General features: G+C 47.7%; 1 protein-coding gene and 2 non-coding genes across 3 annotated transcripts; all 3 read left to right on the forward strand.

The window, feature by feature from the left end:
- The first annotated feature begins 2984 nt into the window (after nucleotides 1-2984).
- Nucleotides 2985-3057, forward strand: trnav-uac (transfer RNA valine (anticodon UAC)). Its single transcript has one exon. It is a non-coding gene; the product is annotated as a tRNA-Val (tRNA).
- A 13626-nt stretch (nucleotides 3058-16683) lies between these two features.
- On the forward strand, nucleotides 16684-16756 carry trnav-cac (transfer RNA valine (anticodon CAC)). The gene has a single exon. It is a non-coding gene; the product is annotated as a tRNA-Val (tRNA).
- A 3158-nt stretch (nucleotides 16757-19914) lies between these two features.
- On the forward strand, nucleotides 19915-23065 carry LOC147228556 (junctional adhesion molecule A-like). Its single transcript, XM_086156142.1, has 6 exons — nucleotides 19915-19969; nucleotides 20534-20893; nucleotides 21314-21664; nucleotides 22279-22539; nucleotides 22861-22939; nucleotides 23023-23065. The coding sequence occupies exons 1-6, from the start codon at nucleotides 19915-19917 to the stop codon at nucleotides 23063-23065; spliced, it is 1149 nt and encodes a 382-aa protein (XP_086012268.1).
- The last annotated feature ends 4 nt before the right edge of the window (nucleotides 23066-23069 follow it).

The following is a 23069-nucleotide window of genomic DNA, read 5'->3' on the forward strand; positions in this document are numbered from 1 at the left end:
GAAGAGTCCAGCCTGAAGCCGTCATCCTGCCGTCCACTTGCAGGGGAAAGTTAAACATGCTGACTTGTAACTGCATGTCTTTTGTTTCCACATCTTCACCCCCAGATGCTCTGGATGTCCCCCGGGTGTCGTTCAGTGCTGCTGACATCCTGGAGGGCAGCTCAGTGCCTCTGACCTGCCTTAGCGCTCTGGGGGAGACAGTGAAGTACCTCTGGTACAAGATTGGAAGGGAAAACACCACGGTGGGAACAGAAAGACAACTCCTCCTCAGTCCAGTTCGGAGCTCAGACTCCGGGAAGTATTACTGCACCGTTGAAAATGTGCCGGGGTTGAAGTCGTCTGAGGCCGTCCACATCGATGTGAAATGTGAGTCAGAGAGGTTATTTGACAAAACTACATCCATTAAAGTCTGTCCCTCGTAAACTTGTTGCTGGGCTTGTTGCCGCTCAGGTCATGTGGGTAAACAGGCACGTCTTCAAACATCACCGCCCACATACTTCACATGCCTGCTTTACGTTGGTCAGCAATCCGGAGGGTTCGGCAGATGGGACGCTCCTCGTGCAGAACTCGTTCCTGCTCGGCAATATGGAATAACCTTCTTTGACAAACGTTCTCTCCCAGACGCTCCAAGGCTCCCCGTGGTGTCGATAAGCCCGGCGAACACCGTGATGGAGGGCAGCTCAGTCAACCTGAGCTGCAACAGTGATGCAAACCCAGAAGCCACGTACGTCTGGCAGAAGGAGAACAACGTTTCTCTTCTAGCCGCCGGACGGCTCCTCACCATCACTGAGGTTCTAGTTGAAGACAGTGGGAACTACAGCTGTCAGGTGGAGAACACAAGAGGGCGCCACCAGGCTACCGTACATCTCCTTGTCAAGGCCAGTAAGTCGTGGCTGTTTGACGTCGTCTCTCTTCATCTTTGTCTGTGAAGAGTTCGGGAGGAACAGTCCAGTTGTCAGTGATCCGAAATGTCCTCTTGGTGTCTCTCCATTTCCCGGATTCAATGGACGCGGTGGCAGAAGGATCAATCGCTGCTCTTTTCTTTCGGGTCCTGGTTTTGCTCCTGGTCACCCTGTTTCTCTGGTAAGTGCCTCAAGGTTGACACCCAAAGACTTTCCCTTCAGTTTAACATGAGTACTCAAGAGCTGGTCTTTCCTGCCTCCCAGTAAAAAGATGTTCTCCAAACAACCGTCTGGGCATCAAGTGGAACCGGACGGGGAAGCAGAGGTGAGGAACCAGATCTTCCTCAAACCTCCTTGACTAGCAGACTGAAGCCCCTCCGTCTCCTCAGGAACACCTGTACCAGAACCCCTCGGCGGGAGCAGGAGCAACGGCAGCAGGGCCGGACGGTGACCTTGCACACTCCACTGTGACCTTCAAGAAAAGCCATGAAGAACCCGTCTACTCCAACGTCCTTCAAACCAAAGGCCTCGGCCTGAGCGGTGAGGATGAAGAGAAGGAAAGGGATGAGGATTAGGTGGAGTACAGTGTTATCAATTCTCCAGGGTGAGTCCTGGAGATTCTCCCAGGACCCCCTCTGTTGCCGAGAGCCTGCTTTTCATTGGTGGTTGCTACGGTAACGCCGACAGCTTTTAGAACGCAGACCTTCCCCCTCATGTAGTAAGTGCGCCGCTGCTGTGCGATAAAGGCCAAAGTCTGTCGGGCCATGGAGGGTTTGTCACAACCAGGGACTTTGTCTAAAACTGTAAGATCTTTTACTTTTGACACTTCCATGAAGCTCTTGCAGGACATTGTTAATCCCCTGCATGAAACCTGCGAGCAGTAGGCGGGTCCTCCGAGCAGCGTCCGGGGAGCAGCCGTGGATTCGCTGCCTTGCTCACCGACTCTCCGGCAGGCCAGAAGAAGAACGGGAATCCACCCATTCAACTGCTTTCTTTGTTGCTCCTTCCTACAACCCATCCATCATCTACCGCTTACCTTGCCCTCACCATTTTAAAATAAAGAGGATTTCAAACTCACTGAACAAGTGACTAATGTGTCACTTATTTCCTACTTCAGCCCATCAATAAATTATTATTAACATCCATCCATCTTCCCTCGTTTAGCCGGAATCGGGTGGCAGGGGCAGCAGCCGGAGCAGTGAGGCCAAGACCTCCCTCTCCCCCGCCATATGGTCCAGCTCCTTTTGGGGACCCCAAGACGTTCCCAGGCCAGCCTGGAGACATGGTCTCTCCAGTGTGTCCTGGCTCTTCCCCAAGATGGACATGCCTGGAAAACCTCCCCTGCGAGGTGTCCAGGAGTCCCCGCATCTGACTCCTCTCCTCTACTTCGAGCTCCTCCCAGATGACCCAACTTCTCACCCCGTCTCTAAGGGAGAGTCTGGCCACCCTGCGGAGGAAAGTCCCTTCGTCCGCTTCTTTCATCTCGTTCTTTAGGTCACTACCCACAGCTCGTGACCATAGGTGAGGGTGGGAATGTAGATCGACCAGTAAATTGAGAGCTTCGCCTTTTGGCTCAGCTCCCTCTTCACCACGACAGACCGGTACAGAGTCCGCATTGTTACAGAAAGGTGTCCATATGTGATAACACTAGCTGTTGTTGTCCAATCATCTAGAAGCTCTCCCTGACCACCCAGAGCCTTTCTCAACTCCTCCCTTTTCAGCTTCCACCACTTTGTCCTCTGCTCTGCCTTTGTCCTCTTCATCTTGCTTGTCACCAGAGTCATCCTACAAACCACCATCCTATGCTGCCTGCTTACGCTCCGACCAACTACTCTGCAGTCACTGATCTCTTTCAGGTCACCTCGTCTGTACAAGATGTAGTGCTCCTACCTCTGCTCTTATAAGTTACCCTAAGTTCCTGTCTTTTCTGGAAAAAAAGGGCTCACTGCAGCCCTTGTGAACTCCGTTCTTCCACGTGACAAGCAGAGATACTGTCCACTATGCTGTCTGACAAGTCCAGCTTACCCTGATTCTCCATTCCCTTCTGAATTAAGAAATCAGATGTGGACAAGGCACCTGCAGGTTTCCGTAGTGTAGTGGTTATCACGTTCGCCTTACACGCGAAAGGTCCTCGGTTAAAAACCGGGCGGAAACATTTTAAGCTGTAGCCTGGAGAAGTTGGCATTTTTTGGTACCACTTTGGATCATCTGACCCTGTTTCCTCCACAAGTCAGAAGAAGAGGAGCACTCACCTGTGGATATCAGGACTTTTCCTCTCAGGCTTCCCAGTCCACTGGGCACAGGTGTGCGATCATGTGACCACATCCGGCCAATCAGCAAGCAGCTGCTCGTCTCCACATTCCAGGAGCAGGTGAGTTGAGTTTGCAGCAGGAAGGAGAACCAGGTGTTTCAGACAATCTTCTGGCTTCATCTCCAGCTCTGGGGTGTTTTCTCACCTCTGCTGGACACCAGTGGAATTACAGCTCCAAGCTCATCCTGACTTCTGTGCTGGTCACAGATTGTCCACAACTAACACCATGGTCAGGCAGAAAGGTGTCCGTATGTGCACTTGGAACCAAGACACCTGAGGCCACGGTTCTTCGATCGACCTTGTGGTCATAGGTGAGGGTGGGAATGTAGCCCTACCCCATCCAGAGCCTTGAGGAACACAAGGCGGACCTCATCCACCCCCTCGGCCCTGCTGCAGAAGAGCTTTTGACCACTTCAGCAACTTCAGCCCCTGAAGTAGGTGTGTCCGCTCCAGAGTGCCCCAGCTTGGAAGTATTCTTGGAAGTATTCCTACCACCGATCTACAACGTCTTGAGTTGAGGTCAGCAGTGCCCCGCTCCCACTGTACGCAGTGTTGACAGAGCACTGTTTCCCCCTCCTGAGCCGCCAGATGGTGGACCAGAATCTCCTCGACGCCCACCAGAAGTTGTAATCCACGGTCTCCCCAAACTCCTCCCCTGCTCGAGTTTTGCATCGGCAACCACCGAGACCACATCCCGCTTGGCCTGCCGGTACCTGTCAGCTGCCTCCAGAGCCCCACAGTCCAGAAAGGCCCGATAGGACTTCAAGTTTGACGGCATCCCTCACCGCCGGAGTCCACCAGCGGGTTTGAGGGTTGCCACCCCGACAGGCGCCGACCACCTTTCGGCCACAGCTCCGGTCTGAAGCACAGAACATGGACCATTCTGGCTCAATGTCCCCCGCCTCCCTCGGGATGTGGTTGTGGTTCTACCAGAGGTGTGAGTTGAAACTCCTTTTGACTGGGTACTCTGCTAGACGAGCCAGCTCACCACCAGGTGATGATCAGTTGACAGCGCCGCCCCTCTCTTCACCCGAGTGTCCAGGACACGCCACCGCAAGTCCAACGATTCGGTCCGGCTACCGCCTGGCTCACGCTGCGCCCCTCGACCCTTCCTGTGGGTGGTGAGCCATCATTATCATCGACATCTTGTCGAAATCAACTTATCGCGGCAACTGAATTTAAGGGGGTTGTTAGTCGCAGGATTGCAACTAGCTAATGACACCCCATGAACATAACAACCCCCTTTGACCGAGTTTCTGGCCATCAACTCGTCCATTTCCGTAACAAGCTACCATAACCTAGACCCGCCCAAAACAAGTATATTCAGAAACTTCAGAGGCCTCTGTGATGAGGGCTGACACGCCTGCAAGTGAAGAAATTCAAGTCCAGTTGCCCCGATAAGAAGATTTCAACAAGAGTTCACCTCGAGCCGGGTGACTGAGAACCTCCAGTCATCACCAACATCAAGAGAAGGACAAGAAGGTCTTCTAAGTCCCAGTTTGGATTGTCCGACCGTGTTTCCTCCAACCAGCTGTCAGTACAAACCTGATAAGGGTTTCAGTGAAGCCTCCTTAAATTATTTCACTGAAGGTACCTTCTCAGATTCCTGCCACACCTGTTAGACATTTAATATGAAACAAAGTCCAAGAACGGCTAGTAGGTAGCAGTGCTTCCCTTCCTCACCTCCAATAAGGTGGAATTGTGCAGCGTTCAGGGAACAAACCTTAGGATAGGAGATAGCACCTCCACATCTGCTGTTTGATGAATGTTCTGGAGGAAAATGACTACATTTAGCAAACTTCCTAAAACTTCTGCAGTAACTTAATGTGACCACGAGGGAGAAACAAAGCAGTGTCCACAGCAGGATCACTGAGGAGTGGCTTTTTATGCTCAAAGACTCAAAGTCAGTGTTTAAATACCAAAACATCACATTTATTCACAAAATACTTTCATGACAAGCAATGCAGAAGGAGGAATTAAAAACCTAGTGTGTAAAACTGGACCGCACAGTTTTGAACAGTGTTCATACAAATAGAGATCTCACAGACACTAACTAAACTAAACTAACCAAAATGTAAATAAACAGTGCAGGAAATCACTCACCTGTGGATATTAAGATGTTTACTAGATGTTTACTGTCCACTGGACTCAGGAGATGGACATATAGATGTGTGATCAGGTGACCAGATCCAGCCAATCAGCGAGCAGCCGCTCATCTCCTGATTCCTGACGCAGGTGAGTCTAGCCAATCATCTGGCGCCATCTAGTGGCGAGACTTTGCAACGACAGCTGATTGGCTCCGAGGTGCTCCAGATATATGGCTTTATTTCTACCACAGTCGAGCTTCACTCTTTAGCTTGCAGCTTTCTAGCAACCCTGTTGTGTCCCTTAGCTTAGTGCGTTAGCATGAAACCCTCTGTTACAAGAGTTAAAATGAAATACACAAAAGGTAATAAATCAAAAAAAGAGTGTTTCCTCCCCGTCGGGGAATCGAACGCTGGTTTTCCGCATGACAGGTGAAGATACTGTCCAGTAAACTAACATAGAGACACATTGACAGACTGTAAAAATCTCAAAAGATAACTTTTAACGGTTTGTTCCTCACTGACCCTTGTCCCTTCCAACTGCCTGCAACCTGTAAATAAAACGTGCATCCACTTCTTCAGTCTCTATGAATATTAGCGGTTTCATGAATTTAATTAAACCTTAGAATATCCATCTTCATTCAGTGGATTCGACCCACCTGAGCCAATCTGCCTCCTGAAATGAATCTTGCAAAGCTAAAAAGACCAAATCCTTGGATGCAACTTATCAATATATCTGGGAAATGCTTCCCTCTTCATCTCCATGACAAACATTGCAGAATTAGGAATTTAAAGGCCAGCCTGTAACCTTTGGCATGTTAGGAGAAAAGATTCAAGAGATTCAAAGCATTGATTGTGACACGTAGTGTAGAAACGGGTTTCCTTGCACGAAGAGTGTTTCCTCCTCGTCGAGGAGTGTTTTGCAGACAGGTGGAGATACTGTCCACGATACGAACGTGGGATGAAGATGATCTGAGAAGATCCAACTAACCAGGATTCTCCTTTTAGTAGTAAATTGAGAAATTATCACAGCAATCCAGCAGGTTTCCGTAGTGTAGTGGTTATCACGTTCGCCTCACACGCGAAAGGTCCTCGGTTCGAAACCGGGCAGAAACATTTTAAGCTGTAGCCCGGAGAAGTTGGCATTTTCTTGGTACCACTTTGGATCATCTGACCCTGTTTCCTCCACAAGTCAGAAGAAGAGGAGCACTCACCTGTGGATATTAAGACTTTTCCTCTCAGGCTTCCCAGTCCACTGGGCACAGGTGTGCAATCATGTGACCGCATCCGGCCAATCAGCAAGCAGCTGCTCGTCTCCTCATTCCAGGAGCAGGTGAGTCGAGTTTGCAGCAGGAAGGAGAACCAGGCGTTTCAGCCAATCTTCTGGCTTCATCTCCAGCTCTGGGGTGTTTTCTCACCTCTGCTGGACACCAGTGGAATTACAGCTCAGGGCTCATCCTGACTTCTGTGCTGGTCAAGACAAGAACAACTTTATCAATCCCGAAGGAAATTGTTGTGCCAGAGTTACAGAAAATATAACAGTAATAAATAATAAAAAGAAAAGGCAGAATTAGAAATAAAATAAACTATAAAGTGTCTCAGTGAAACTATGAAGTGTCTTAGTAACAAGTGAGGTAAGGAGTGCACAATAGTATGATAAAGGAAAAATTGTAGTGTAGCTGTTATGAAATGAAATATTGCACAGTTTTTGTTTTTTTTTAGGTTAAAGATAGGTTTTTATGGTTGCCGGCGGCTGAATGGAGAGGAATTAAAAAGTCTGATCGCCTCAGGGAGGAAAGACCTCCTGTGGCGTTCAGTGGAGCTCCTCGGTGGAATCAGTCTGCGGCTGAAAGAGCTCTGACAGGACGTCAGTGTCCATGCAGGGGGTGATGGATGTTGTCCATGATGCTGAGGAGCTTCCTCAGCATCCTCCTCTCTGACACCTGCACCACAGACTCCAGCTCCACTCCCAGGACAGATCCAGCTCTCCTGATGAGCTTGTTGAGTCTGTTAGCATCAGCTGTCTTGATCCTGCTGCCCAGAACACAACAGCGTAGAAGATGATGCCGGACACCACCGAGTGGTAGAACATCTGCAGCATGGACCTGCAGACGTTGAAAGATCTGAGCCTCCTGAGGAAGAACAGGCGGCTCTGACCCTTCTTGAAGATGGCGTTGGTGTTAACAGTCCAGTCCAGTTTACTGTCCAAGTGGACACCCAGGTACTTATAACTGTCCACAATGTCCACCTCTGTACCCCTGATGGTGACCGGGGTCGGATGGGTCCTCTGTTTCCTGAAATCCACCACCAGCTCCTTTGTCTTTGTGACACTGAGCTGGAGGTGGATTCAGTCCACATCATTCCACAAACCATGTCCACCAACTCTCTTCCTTTTCCTGTCATAGTCCAGATATCAAAGTTCCTCCTCTCAGTCCCAAACTCTTTCCTTTCCTCTTCTCTCTCTACTTCTGATGCTCATGTCAAAGTCAAACCAAACGGCTCCATTAGTTCATCAGGATGTATTTTGAGTTGTTTACGTGGAGAAACATATGAGCTGGAGGTGACGAGAGTTTCCTCTCCATCGGGGAAGCAAACTCCGCTCCTCCACGTAACAGGCAGAGATACTGTCCACTCTGCTGTTGACGTCTTTCCTACCTGAGGCGATCAGACTTTTTAATTCCTCTCCATTCAGCCGCCGGCAACCATAAAAACCTATCTTTAACCTAAAAACAAACAAAAATGTGCAATATCTCATTTCTGTGCAATATTCAGAAACTGTACAATATTTCATCTCATCTCATAACAGCTACACTACAATGTTCCCTTCTATCATACTATTGTGCACTCCTTACCTCACTTGTTACGAAGACACTTATAGTTTTATCACTGCTTACTAAGACACTTTATAGTTTCACTGATACACTTTATAGTTTATAGTTTATTTTTATTTCTAATTCTGCCTTTCTTTTATTATTTATTACTGTTATATTTTCTGTAACTCTGGCACTGCAATTTCCTTCGGGATTTATGAAGTTGTTCTTATTCTTATTCTTATATCCTGGACACTCGGTGAAGGGTAGGGCGGAGCTGATAACACTAGCTGTTGTTGTCTAATCATCTAGAAGCTCTCCCTGACCACCCAGAGCCTTTCTCAACTGCTCCCTTTTCAGCTTCCACCACTTTGTCCTCTGCTCTGTCTTTGTCCTCTTCATCTTCCTTGTCACCAGAGTCATCCTACAAACCACCATCCTATGCTGCCTGCTTACAGTCCCACCAACAACCACTTTGCAGTCACCGACCTCTTTCAGGTCACCTCGTCTATACAAGATGTAGTCTACCCACATTCTCCTACCTCTGCTCTTATAAGTTACCCTAAGTTCCTGTCTTTTCTGGACAAAAAGGGCTCACCACAGCCCTTGTGAACTCTGCTCTTTCACGTAACAGGCAGAGATACTTTCCACTCTGCTGTCTGACAAGTCCAGCTGACCCTGATTCTCCATTCCCTTCTGAATTAACATCTCAGATGTAGAGACCAAACCTGCAGGTTTCCGTAGTGTAGTGGTTATCACGTTCGACAGGAGGGGGTGGAGAGAGTCCTATCGGGGGGCAGGAGGGCTGAGGTGTTAACGAGACGTCGTCCAGGGAAGCAGAAGAGGTGCGTGGGGGAGGGGGAAAGCTCCTTAAAGTGAGGGGTGAGGGCGCAGGGGAAGGAAAGTCCTGAGAGGAGCTGGGGGGAGGGTGGGCGGAGGCACCTTCATCAAATCTGTTAAAAAACAGGTTTAGTTCGTTTGCCTCCTACAAGTCTCCTTCCATCATCTGGCTTGCTTGTTTTCCATGGCCAGTGATGGTTTTCAACCCACTCCACACCTCCCTCATGTTGTTCTGCTGGAGTTTGCTCTCCAGCTTCCTCCTGTAACTGTCCTTTCCCTCTGCGATCTTCTCCCTCAGCTCAGTCTGCACCTTCTTCAGTTCCTCTTTGTCTCCACTTCTGAATGCCGCCTTCTTCCTGTTCAGCGTGTCCTTTATGTCCTTAGTCACCCAGGGTTTGTTGTTTGAGAAACAACGCACAGTCTTGGTGGGGATGATGTTGTCCGTGCAGAAGGTGTCCATATGTGTGCTAGACAAGTCCAGCTGACCATGATTCTCCATTCCTTACTGAATTAAAGAATGAGATGTGGACCATCCTTTGGAGAGTTTCCGTAGTGTAGTGGTTATCACGTTCGCCTCACACGCGAAAGGTCCCCAGGTGGAAACACTTTTGTTTTTGGTCTGGAGAATTTGGCATTTATTTTGGTCCCTTTTAGGGTCATCTGAGTTTCCCTCAGAAGTCAGAAGAAGAGGACCACTCACCTGTGGATATTAGGACTTTTCCTCTCAGGCTTCCCAGTCCACTGAGCACGGGTGTGCGATCATGTGACCACATCCAGCCAATCAGCGAGCAGCTGCTCGTCTCCACATTCCAGGAGCAGGTGAGTCGTGTTTGCAGCAGGAAGGAGAACCAGACGTTTCAGACAATCTTCTGGCTTCATCTCCAGCTCTGGGGTGTTTTCTCACCTCTGCTGGACACCAGTGGAATTACAGCTCCAAGCTCATCCTGACTTCTGTGCTCATCAAGGATCTTCCACAACTAACACCATGGTCAGGCAGAAAGGTGTCCATATGTGCACTTGGAACCAAGACACCTGAGGCCACGGTTCTTCGATCGACCTTGTGGTCGTGTTGTCGGACTTGAGGCTGCACATCCTGGACACTCGGTGAAGGGTAGGGCGGAGCTGATGACACTAGCTGTTGTTGTCCAATCATCTCGGACAGGGTCGGGAACCTTTTTGACTGAGAGACAAAAAAAACACATATTTTAAAATCTGATCCTAAGAGAGCCATATGTATATTTTAATACCGAAAACAGCTAAATGGAAGAGAAAGACCAACAATTTTAGAGTACAATAAGACTGAATTTATTTTGAACAACATACTTTGCTATAACAAAGTAACTTAATAACAAGAAAAGTGCTTCTTAATTATAACGCTACTAAACGTGACCGCAGGTTCGTCTTCATGTTTTCTAGGTGCGAGAACGACCGTCCATTGTCAATATTATAACAAGCAGCTGGTCTGCAGGCTGAAGTTTTTTTCTGTCCATTTGTGTTTACTTGCCAGCTCTGCTTGCTCTCGTGCAAGTCTTTCCAAATCATCATTCAGTGACTTGAAGTTATTCACCCACATGTCTGAGGCTTTCAGGTCAGCAACTTCTCTTCAAAATCTCTGACAGAGACACCGGGGATGAAACTCAGGTTAATTTTGTCCACAGCGCACTCATATGGACGAGTGATGAACTTAAAAAGACTAGTGTGCTCACGAAAGTCCCCAAAGGGTGCTTTGGACGACTTCAGGAGAGTAGATGTGAAGCCTGAGAGCTGCTGGAGATCAAAATGTTGAACAGAGTCACTTGCCATGCACGCATCTTTAAATTCTTTCAGTTTTTCAAAGTGCAGTAAACGACCAGTCTCAATATCCACCGTAAAAATTTCCAGCTTGTTTTCAAACGCAAAGACTGCTTGTTGAAGGGATAAGACGGTATTTCCAATACCTTGCATTTTCACTCTGAGTTGGTTCAGGTGTTCGGTCGTCTTCTTCTTCTTCTTCTTCTTCTTTCGGCTTTTCCCGTTAGGTGTCGCCACAGCCAGTCGACTTTCTCCATCTAACCCTATTCTCTGTATCTTCCTCTCTCACACCAGCTACCTTCACATCCTCTCTCACTAGGGTTAGGGTTAGGTGTTCGGTCACGTCCGCAAGAAAATAAAACTTGAGGAGCCACTCGGTGTCCGCTCGCTTGGGATACTGGACGCCTTTCATTTGAAGAAAAGTCTGTATTTCGCTCGGACAAGCCGCAAACGGCGAAGCACCTTCCCTCTTGACAGCCAACGCACATTACTGTGCAAAACCAGACCGGGATAATTATTCCCAACTTCATCCAGCGGTGCTTTAAACTGGCGATCATTTAAAGCTCGGGCGACAATAATGTTGACGTCACTTCATCAAGCTGCTCGTCACACATTTGCGCACAAAGTGCCTCCTGATGTAGAATACGGTGGAAACTGAGGACGGGTCTATTCTGCTGCTCACGAAGAAGCGCTACGAATCCTCTGTTTTTCCCCACCGTGCACGGAGCGCCATCGGTACACACAGAAATAACTTTATCTATTGGTAGTTTTTTTTCATTTGCAAACTCCATGAAAGACTTAAATAAATCCTCTCCTCTCGTCGTCCCTTTCAGTGGCAAAACGGCAAGACTTTCCTCACCTGCGACGAACCGTGCAATAATACTGAACTGGGATAAATGACTGACATCTGTTGATTCATCCGAGGCCAGGGAGAAATACTTTGCTGCATTTCTGTCATTCACCTGTTGTTTCTCCACTTGATTTGACATCATAACAGTACAATCATGTACAGTTCTTGCTGAGAAAGGCATATCTTTTATCCCTTTGACTATCTTGTCTTTATGCTTAAAGTCGTCAAAAAGCTCGTCGGCCACATCAAGCATGAACGATTTGGCGTCTTCGCCATCTGTAAACGGCTTCCCGCTTCTCACAGTTGTTAAAGACCCAGCAAAGCTGGCCGGATTGTAATCACCTTGTTTGGCCCAGACACGGAGCTGCTGCTGACCGGCTGCACTCTGGACAGTTCTTGACAGGCCTTCTTTCTGTCGTCTCCCGCTGGATATTTCTCTGCAAATGTGGCACGGCGTGTGTCAAAGTGTCGCTTTATATTTGGACGTTTCATCGATGAAATTTTGTCATTGCATAAAAGACACACTGCACAACCCGCTCTCTCCACGAAGGCCAATTCTTCTGTCCATTCCTGCTGAAACATACGGTAATCCTCATTATTTTTTCTTTTCCAAGGCCAGCCTCTCTCCAGTGTGTCCTGGGTCTTCCCCAAGATGGACATGCCTGGAATACCTCCCGAGGAGTGTCCAGGAGTCCCCGCATCTGACTCCTCTCTATGCGGATGAGCAGCGACTCTACTTCGAGCGCTTCCCAGATGACCCAACTTCTGTCTCTAAGGGAGAGTCTGGCCACCCTGCGGAGGAAAGTCCCTTCGTCCGCTTCTTTCAGACCGGTAGAGAGTCCGCATTGCTGCAGACGTCTCACCGATCCACCGATCCATCTTTCCCTCACTCGTGAACAAGACCCCTACAAACCTGAACTCCCCCACTTGGGGCAGTACCTCTTCCCCAACCACGCAATGCAGCAGAGGCGTGTCAGCCAGGACAGCCCTACCCCATCCAGAGCCTTGAGGAACACAAGGCGGACCTCATCCACCCCCTGGGCCCTGCTGCAGAAGAGCTTTTGACCACTTCAGCAACTTCAGCCCCTGAAGTAGGTGTGTCCGCTCCAGAGTGCCCCAGCTTGGAAGTATTCTTGGAAGTATTCCTACCACCGATCTACAACGTCTTGAGTTGAGGTCAGCAGTGCCCCGCTCCCACTGTACGCAGTGTTGACAGAGCACTGTTTCCCCCTCCTGAGCCGCCAGATGGTGGACCAGAATCTCCTCGACGCCCACCAGAAGTTGTTATCCACGGTCTCCCCAAACTCCTCCCATGCTCGAGTTTTGCATCGGCAACCACCGAAACCGCATCCCGCTCGGCCTGCCGGAAAGGCCGGATAGAACTTCAAGTTTGACGGCATCCCTCACCGCCGGAGTCCACCAGCGGGTTTGAGGGTTGCCACCCCGACAGGCGCCGACCACCTTTCGGCCACAGCTCCGGTCTGAAGCACAGAACATGGACCATTCTGGCTCAATGTCCCCCGCCTCCCTCGTGATGTGGTTGTGGTTCTACCAGAGGTGTGAGTTGAAACTCCTTTTGACTGGGTACTCTGCTAGACGAGCCAGCTCACCACCAGGTGATGATCAGTTGACAGCGCCGCCCCTCTCTTCACCCGAGTGTCCAGGACACGCCACCGCAAGTCCAACGATTCGGTCCGGCTACCGCCTGGCTCACGCTGCGCCCCTCGACCCTTCCTGTGGGTGGTGAGCCATCATTATCATCAACATCTTGTCGAAATCTACTTATCGCGGCAACTGAATTTAGGGGGGTTGTTAGTCGCAGGATTGCAACTAGCTAATGACACCCCATGAACATAACAACCCCCTTTGACCGAGTTTCTGGCCATCAACTCGTCCATTTCCGTAACAAGCTACCATAACCTAGACCCGCCCAAAACATGTATATTCAGAAACTTCAGAGGCCTCTGTGATGAGGGCTGACACGCCTGCAAGTGAAGAAATTCAAGTCCAGTTGCCCCGATAAGAAGATTTCAACAAGAGTTCACCTCGAGCCGGGTGACTGAGAACCTCCAGTCATCACCAACATCAAGAGAAGGACAAGAAGGTCTTCTAAGTCCCAGTTTGGATTGTCCGACCGTGTTTCCTCCAACCAACTGTCAGTACAAACCTGATAAGGGTTTCAGTGAAGCCTCCTTAAATTATTTCACTGAAGGTACCTTCTCAGATTCCTGCCACACCTGTTAGACATTGAATATGAAACAAAGTCCAAGAACGGCTAGTAGGTAGCAGTGCTTCCCTTCCTCACCTCCAATAAGGTGGAATTGTGCACCGTTCAGGGAACAAACCTTAGGATAGGAGATAGCACCTCCACATCTGCTGTTTGATGAATGTTCTGGAGGAAAATGACTACATTTAGCAAACTTCCTAAAACTTCTGCAGTAACTTAATGTGACCATGAGGGAGAAACAAAGCAGTGTCCACAGCAGGATCACTGAGGAGTGGCTTTTTATGCTCAAAGACTCAAAGTCAGTGTTTAAATACCAAAACATCACATTTATTCACAAAATACTTTCATGACAAGCAATGCAGAAGGAGGAATTAAAAACCTAGTGTGTAAAACTGGACCGCACAGTTTTGAACAGTGTTCATACAAATAGAGATCTCACAGACACTAACTAAACTAAACTAACCAAAATGTAAATAAACAGTGCAGGAAATCACTCACCTGTGGATATTAAGATGTTTACTAGATGTTTACTGTCCACTGGACTCAGGAGATGGACATATATATATATATATATATATAGAGAGAGAGAGAGAGAGAGACAGAGAGAGAGAGAGAGAGAGAGATGTGCGATCAGGTGACCAGATCCAGCCAATCAGCGAGCAGCTGTTCATCTCCTCATTCCAGACGCAGGTGAGTCTAGCCAATCATCTGGCGCCATCTAGTGGCGAGACTTGGCTATGACAGCTGATTGGCTCCGAGGTGCTCCAGATATATGGCTTTATTTCTACCACAGTCGAGCTTCACTCTTTAGCTTGCAGCTTTCTAGCAACCCTGTTGTGTCCCTTAGCTTAGTGCGTTAGCATGAAACCTTCTGTTACAAGAGTTAAAATGAAATACACAAAAGGTAATAAATCAAAAAAAGAGGGTTTCCTCCCCGTCGGGGAATCGAACGCTGGTTTTCCGCATGACAGGTGAAGATACTGTCCAGTAAACTAACATAGAGACACATTGACAGACTGTAAAAATCTCAAAAGATAACTTTTAACGGTTTGTTCCTCACTGGCCCTTGTCCCTTCTGTTAGAATATTCTGTTATAATACATTGTGTTTACATACATTCATTGTATTTACTTATTTTGATTGTAGTCCTTGTGTGACGTGAGGACGCTCACGTCAAGAGAGGGACTTGCAAAATCCCCTACGTCAAATGATAGAATCTCCAACCTCACATCATTATTTCACTATCAATTTCAAAGACTGTAAAATGTAACTGCGAGACCCCATCATGTAAGGTGAAGGAATGCGCTACCCTGCTGTTCCAATGACACCCCGGGGATAATCGACTAGAGCCAGGGGTCGGAGGAAGTCATTATCAGGACTTCTTCCGACCCTTTTGGCCAAAAGGTATAAAATGAGCCTGATCCTTTGGATCGGGGCCAGAACTTCTTCATCTACACATTCGACTGGACGCGTCTCAGCGGGTGTCTGGAGGAGCCGAACGATCCTCGCGGGGTGACATTCATTCTGGCCCGGGATATCTCCTAAGTGTATTTTCCTGACTTTGAATAGACCATTCTTGCTTGATTAGTTCCTGGCCGTTGTGATGTTTTTCCCTGATTGATAATCTGAACACACCGGGACAACAAAGTCCGGTCCCGTGGCAGGAGCCACAAAAACGGACAATACTTTCATGACAAGCAATGCAGAAGGAGGAATTAAAAACCTAGAGTGTAAAACTGGACCGCACAGTTCTGAACAGTGTTCATACAAATAGAGATCTCACAGACACTAACTAAACTAAACTAACTAAAATGTAAATAAACAGTGCAGGAAATCACTCACCTGTGGATATTAAGATGTTTACTAGATGTTTACTGTCCACTGGACTCAGGAGATGGACATATAGATGTGCGATCAGGTGACCAGATCCAGCCAATCAGCGAGCAGCCGCTCATCTCCTGATTCCAGACGCAGGTGAGTCTAGCCAATCATCTGGCGCCATCTAGTGGCGAGACTTTGCAATGACAGCTGATTGGCTCCGAGGTGCTCCAGATATATGGCTTTATTTCTACCACAGTCGAGCTTCACTCTTTAGCTTGCAGCTTTCTAGCAACCCTGTTGTGTCCCTTAGCTTAGTGCGTTAGCATGAAACCTTCTGTTACAAGAGTTAAAATGAAATACACTAAAGGTAATAAATCAATAAAAGAGTGTTTCCTCCCCGTCGGGGAATAGAACGCCGGTTTTTTTCCGCATGACAGGAGAAGATACTGTCCAGTAAACTAACATAGAGACACATTGACAGACTGTAAAAATCTCAAAAGATAACTTTTAACGGTTTGTTCCTCACTGACCCTTGTCCCTTCCAACTGCCTGCAACCTGTAAATAAAACGTGCATCCACTTCTTCAGTCTCTATGAATATTAACGGTTTAATGAATTTAATTAAACCTTAAAATATCCATCTTCATTCAGTGGATTCGACACACCTGAGCCAATCTGCCTCCTGAAATGAATCTTGCAAAGCTAAAAAGACCAAATCCTTGGATGCAACTTATCAATATATCTGGGAAATGCTTCCCTCTTCATCTCCATGACAAACATTGCAGAATTAGGAATTTAAAGGCCAGCCTGTAACCTTTGGCATGTTAGGAGAAAAGATTCAAGAGATTCAAAGCATTGATTGTGACACGTAGTGTAGAAATGGGTTTCTTTGCACGAAGAGTGTTTCCTCCTCGTCGAGGAGTGTTTCGCAGACAGGTGGAGATACTGTCCACGATACGAACGTGGGATGAAGATGATCTGAGTAGATCCAACTAACCAGGATTCTCCTTTTAGTAGTAAATTGAGAAATTATCACAGCAATCCAGCAGGTTTCCGTAGTGTAGTGGTTATCACGTTCGCCTCACACGCGAAAGGTCCTCGGTTCGAAACCGAGCGGAAACATTTTAAGCTGTAGCCCGGAGAAGTTGGCATTTTCTTAGTACCACTTTGGATCATCTGACCCTGTTTCCTCCACAAGTCAGAAGAAGAGGAGCACTCACCTGTGGATATTAAGACTTTTCCTCCCAGGCTTCCCAGTCCACTGGGCACAGGTGTGCGATCATGTGACCGCATCCGGCCAATCGGCGAGCAGCTGCTCGTCTCCACATTCCAGGAGCAGGTGAGTCGAGTTTGCAGCAGGAAGGAGAACCAGGCGTTTCAGCCAATCTTCTGGCTTCATCTCCAGCTCTGGGGTGTTTTCTCACCTCTGCTGGACACCAGTGGAATTACAGCTCAGGGCTCATCCTGACTTCTGTGCTGGTCAAGATAAGAACAACTTTATTAATCCCGAAGAAAATTGCTGTGCCAGAGTTACAGAAAATATAACAGTAATAAATAATAAAAAGAAAAGGCAGAATTAGAAATAAAATAAACTATAAACTATAAAGTGTCTCAGTGAAACTATGAAGTGTCTTAGTAACAAGTGAGGTAAGGAGTGCACAATAGTATGATCAAGGAAAAATTGTAGTGTAGCTGTTATGAAATGAAATATTACACAGTTTTTGTTTTTTTTTAGGTTAAAGATAGGTTTTTATGGTTGCCGGCGGCTGAATGGAGAGGAATTAAAAAGTCTGATCGCCTCAGGGAGGAAAGACCTCCTGTGGCGTTCAGTGGAGCTCCTCGGTGGAATCAGTCTGCGGCTGAAAGAGCTCTGACAGGACGTCAGTGTCCATGCAGGGGGTGATGGATGTTGTCCATGATGCTGAGGAGCTTCCTCAGCATCCTCCTCTCTGACACCTGCACCACAGACTCCAGCTCCACTCCCAGGACAGATCCAGCTCTCCTGATGAGCTTGTTGAGTCTGTTAGCATCAGCTGTCTTGATCCTGCTGCCCAGAACACAACAGCGTAGAAGATGACGCCGGACACCACCGAGTGGTAGAACACCTGCAGCATGGTCCTGCAGACGTTGAAAGATCTGAGCCTCCTGAGGAAGAACAGGCGGCTCTGACCCTTCTTGAAGATGGCGTTGGTGTTAACAGTTCAGTCCAGTTTACTGTCCAAGTGGACACCCAGGTACTTATAACTGTCCACAATGTCCACCTCTGTACCCCTGATGGTGACCGGGGTCGGATGGGTCCTCTGTTTCCTGAAATCCACCACCAGCTCCTTTGTCTTTGTGACACTGAGCTGGAGGTGGATTCAGTCCACATCATTCCACAAACCATGTCCACCAACTCTCTTCCTTTTCCTGTCATAGTCCAGATATCAAAGTTCCTCCTCTCAGTCCCAAACTCTTTCCTTTCCTCTTCTCTCTCTGCTTCCGATGCTCATGTCAAAGTCAAACCAAATGGCTCCATTAGTTCATCAGGATGTATTTCGAGTTGTTTACGTGGAGAAACATATGAGTTGGAGGTGACGAGAGTTTCCTCTCCATCGGGGAAGCAAACTCCGCTCCTCCACGTAACAGGCAGAGATACTGTCCACTCTGCTGTTGACGTCTTTCCTACCTGAGGCGATCAGACTTTTTAATTCCTCTCCATTCAGCCGCCGGCAACCATAAAAACCTATCTTTAACCTAAAAACAAACAAAAATGTGCAATATCTCATTTCTGTGCAATATTCAGAAACTGTACAATATTTCATCTCATCTCATAACAGCTACACTACAATGTTCCCTTCTATCATACTATTGTGCACTCCTTACCTCACTTGTTACGAAGACACTTATAGTTTTATCACTGCTTACTAAGACACTTTATAGTTTCACTGATACACTTTATAGTTTATAGTTTATTTTTATTTCTAATTCTGCCTTTCTTTTATTATTTATTACTGTTATATTTTCTGTAACTCTGGCACTGCAATTTCCTTCGGGATTAATAAAGTTGTTCTTATTCTTATTCTTATTCTTATATCCTGGACACTCGGTGAAGGGTAGGGCGGAGCTGATAACACTAGCTGTTGTTGTCCAATCATCTAGAAGCTCACCCTGACCATCCAGACCTTTTCTCAACTCCTCCCTGAAAACCATGCAACACTCCTCCCTTTTCAGCTTCCACCACTTTGTCCTCTTCATCTTCCTTGTCACCAGAGTCATCCTACAAACCACCATCCTATGCTGCCTGCTTACGCTCTCACCAACAACTATGTTGGAGTCACTGATCCCTTTCAGGTCACCTCGTCTACACAAGATGTAGTCTACCAACTGTTAAAATTCGCGCGAGATTCACGCGAAGGCTCTTGTCACCCCGTGCATTGAGAGAAGGGAGCGCCTGCCCCGCACAGAAGCCTCCGCGGCCATTGTGGAAGCCGTTCAGGCGGCCGAAACCTGCCCCGATCCACCCGAGGCTACGGCCGGGTCGGTCAAAAGAAAAAGGTGCCACTTCTGCCCCTGGAAGAAAGACTGCAAGACAAAAGCTGTGTGCTGCACATGTGAGAAATACATCTGCAAAAAACATTCTCACCTTCACACATTCTGTCCTACATGTGCTAAATAGAGTTGATGTTGAAAATAGTTCACAAAGTCAAGCAACATTTTTGTTGTTTTCTTGTGTTATGAGAGAAGTGCTTTTTTTATAATTCACTTCCTAAAAAATATAAAAGAATAAACTGTTGACAAAAATGTTCCAGATTGTTGACTGTTTTTTTTTATTCCCTTTCTATATAATTCATTCAGAGATAATGACTTCAAATTTATATAATAGCAATAATAAACCTTAACGGTGTAAAAAAAGCTGTTATGACAGTTGGTTTCTGGTAAAAAAAAAAAAAAAGTGGAATCATGTTTACTGGTGATCCTCTTTTTTAATGTGTAACAATAAATTTGTCTCTGCATTCTGTCTCTCATAGTTGAATTGTACCGATGATGAAAATGACAGGCCTCGCTCATCTTTTTCAGAGGGTTTTCTTGAGACTGTTTCTCAGCCGGTGTGAGATCGCACATTTTTATCTTGTTCAATTCTCCTCAAAGGAGTTTACATTGGAAAGAGGAAGGAAGTTGAATTAAATGCAGCGTTGCCACCACCCCACCCTCAAACACACACTGAAGACACTTCTTTCTCTCAGGTTCTTCCAGGCTAATATGAGACTGGTGTCTCTGGGTCATCTGCCGGAGCGGCGATGAGTCCGACCGAAGCGCTGAGTGGACTCGTGGTCCTGCTCCTGTCCCTCCAAGGTACCGAACTTCTCCTTTCTATTTCGTGAAGCATCACACGGCGACTGACGGAAATCGCGACAGAGATGCACCTTTGTATCTGGATACCGTCCTGTTATTTCTACATTCGCCGTTTGTTTTTTGAGGAGATTTCAAGGATCGCCAAAGTGTAGAAAGTCGCCAGAGAACCGCCGAGAGTCCTCTCTCTTCAGATAACTCGGTGTTCCCGTCCCAGTTGGAGCCTGAGGTTCTGCCGCCGTCATTTCTGACCGAGCGTGCTCCTCGCCCATGCTCCTGAAGACACTTCTCGCGTCTTGAAGATCTTCCGTTCGGTCCAGTTCTAACAGACCTTTGAGAGTTTTTCGGCTTGAACATAGCGAACCATCTCGGCTCGGTCCGACCCAAAGCTCAATTTCCCCGTCTCGTGTCGGCACGTTTGAACCGAAGGGACTCAGTCAGGCGGCAGACGAGCGTCACGCAGCCTCACGCTGGATCAAAATGATCTTCCTGCGATAAAAATGCAAAGGTATTCATTGTTAAATTGTTAAAAGTTTTTCCTTCCTGTTTCCCCCCTTGATGTTGCAGTGTCTCCTTCCTACACTGAGTGGGAGGTGAAGTACAGATCCATGAGACTCTGCACACTGACAGGATTCAGTGCAGAGATAAGATGCACCTTCAACTACCCGTCATATTCAGACAGATTGCCAAAAAGATCGAATGAGTTACGCAGGACACTGTGGTTCACTGAGCAGAGAGACGGCCCACCAGTGGACCTGACAACAGAGCCTGAGTACGCAGGCCGGGTGAAGAATCAGTGTGGATACAAGTGGTGCACTCTGACAATCTCCAACCTGAGAGAGAGCGACGCTGCCACCTACACATTCAGAATCATCACTGACCTGGATAATTACACCGGATCCCCCGGGGTCACTCTGGAAGTCAAGAGTAAGACCCCAGCAGCAACGTTTCTCCGACTGGATGTTTCCATCACACACAAATTTCAAACAAAAAAAGAAGAAAATGTTCCTTTTGTGTGAAGTTAGATTTGAATGAAATATCTTTCCTGTCTTTCGTCCCTCCAGGCCTCAGGATCGAAAAAGACGGTTATTACATGAGATGTGTCGACGACTGTGGAACGACGAGGCTTGCAAATAGCTGGTTTAGAAATGGAGGGAAAATTGAAGGAGAAAGAAAAGATAATTATTATTATTATTCCAAAGAAACTTCTCCAGACAGTGTGTCTTGTGCCATACAAGGATACGAGCGCCATCCCTCCCCTGCAGTGTGTGAGTCCCCTCTTTGTTAGCATCTCTCTTCTATTATTCTGATCTCTTTGTGACTCTGCTTGGAAATGTTCTCTCTCAGGTGTGAAGGGTTCTGTGTGCAACATGGTGACCTACACCCACAGAGACATCTGCGCCCCCAAGGGCTCGGCCGTGGACATCTCCTGCAGCTACACCGGTCCAGGGACAGTTTGGTCCACGTTCTGGTTCCGCACTGAAGGGAAGGATCGGAGGCCTCCCTCACAGCCTGAAGACATCAGGAAAAAGGCAAACTACATCGGACGTGTTGAGGTGGACGGTTCAGGGAACGGACGCTCCACACTGAGAATCAGCGACCTGAGCGAGAGCGATTCAGCAGAGTATCACTTCAGACTTGAGGGGACAGGCTTTCAGTGGAAGAACGAGTTACCTGCGACAACGCTGACCGTTACAGGTGCTGAAGAACTTTCACCGCTTCCAGACTTTGGTTCACAGCAAAGGTCGAACTCAGATTTCAACTGTATTCTGAGAGGAACATCCTCTCCCTCATAACTCTTCTCCTTCTCTTCACCATCTTCAACATACCACACTGTCGTCTGCGTGGAGGCAAACATCCGGCCGAAGCCCATCGCTTTAGAAAGCATCGGCTGCTTCTTTACGATGACATTATTCCCCGCTCTCTCTTTGGTATCCAGCTCTGCAGGTTCAGGTCAGGAGGACAAACAACGATAAGAACATGGTGGAAGTGGAGCTGTTGTGTCACAGCAGCTGCAGCTCAGCGGGTCGTTTTTCCTACATCTGGATGCTGAACGGAGGTGAGATCCTCTCCCAGAAGAAGGATCACCTGAAGGTCCATTTGAGTCCCGCAGAGTTTGTCTCCTGTGCTTTGGAAGGACATCTTCAGCACCCATCTCCGCCGCTGTGTGAGTGTTCCTTCATTCTTATTGGAAAACCAAACAACCTGAAGAGTCCAGCCTGAAGCCGTCATCCTGCCGTCCACTTGCAGGGGAAAGTTAAACATGCTGACTTGTAACTGCATGTCTTTTGTTTCCACATCTTCACCCCCAGATGCTCCGGATGTCCCCCGGGTGTCGTTCAGTGCTGCTGACATCCTGGAGGGCAGCTCAGTGCCTCTGACCTGCCTTAGCGCTCTGGGGGAGACAGTGAAGTACCTCTGGTACAAGATTGGAAGGGAAAACACCACGGTGGGCACAGAAATACAACTCCTCCTCAGTCCAGTTCGGAGCTCAGACTCCGGGAAGTATTACTGCACCGTTGAAAATGTGCTGGGGTCGAAGTCGTCTGAGGCCGTCCACATCGATGTGAAATGTGAGTCAGAGAGGTTATTTGACAAAACTACATCCATTAAAGTCTGTCCCTCGTAAACTTGTTGCTGGGCTTGTTGCCGCTCAGGTCATGTGGGTAAACAGGCACGTCTTCAAACATCACCGCCCACATACTTCCCATGTCTGCTTTACGTTGGTCAGCAATTCGTCCCCCTGAGGGCAGTTCAGAGGTCCGTTTCAGACAATGACTAACATGGTGCCGGTGGAGGAGCTGGGGATGATGTACATTCTGAGAAAGAACAAGAAGAGGCAGAAGAGTTATCAGTGATCCGAAATGTCCTTTCGGTGTCTCTCCATTTCCCAGATTCAATGAAAGCGGTGGGATCAATCGCTGCACTTTTCTTTCGGGTCCTGGTTTTGCTCCTGGTCACCCTGTTTCTCAGGTAAGTGCCTCAAGGTTGACACCCAAAGACTTTCCCTTCAGTTTAACATGAGTACTCAAGATCTGGTCTTTCCTGCCTCCCAGTAAAAAGATGTTCGAGTGGAACCGGACGGGGAAGCAGAGGTGAGGAA

The sequence above is a fragment of the Fistularia commersonii genome, chromosome 12, assembly GCF_037954325.1.
Source record: "Fistularia commersonii isolate RoL2024-O1a breed Wild chromosome 12, RoL_Fcom_v1.0, whole genome shotgun sequence".
NCBI classification, from domain to species: domain Eukaryota; kingdom Metazoa; phylum Chordata; class Actinopteri; order Syngnathiformes; family Fistulariidae; genus Fistularia; species Fistularia commersonii.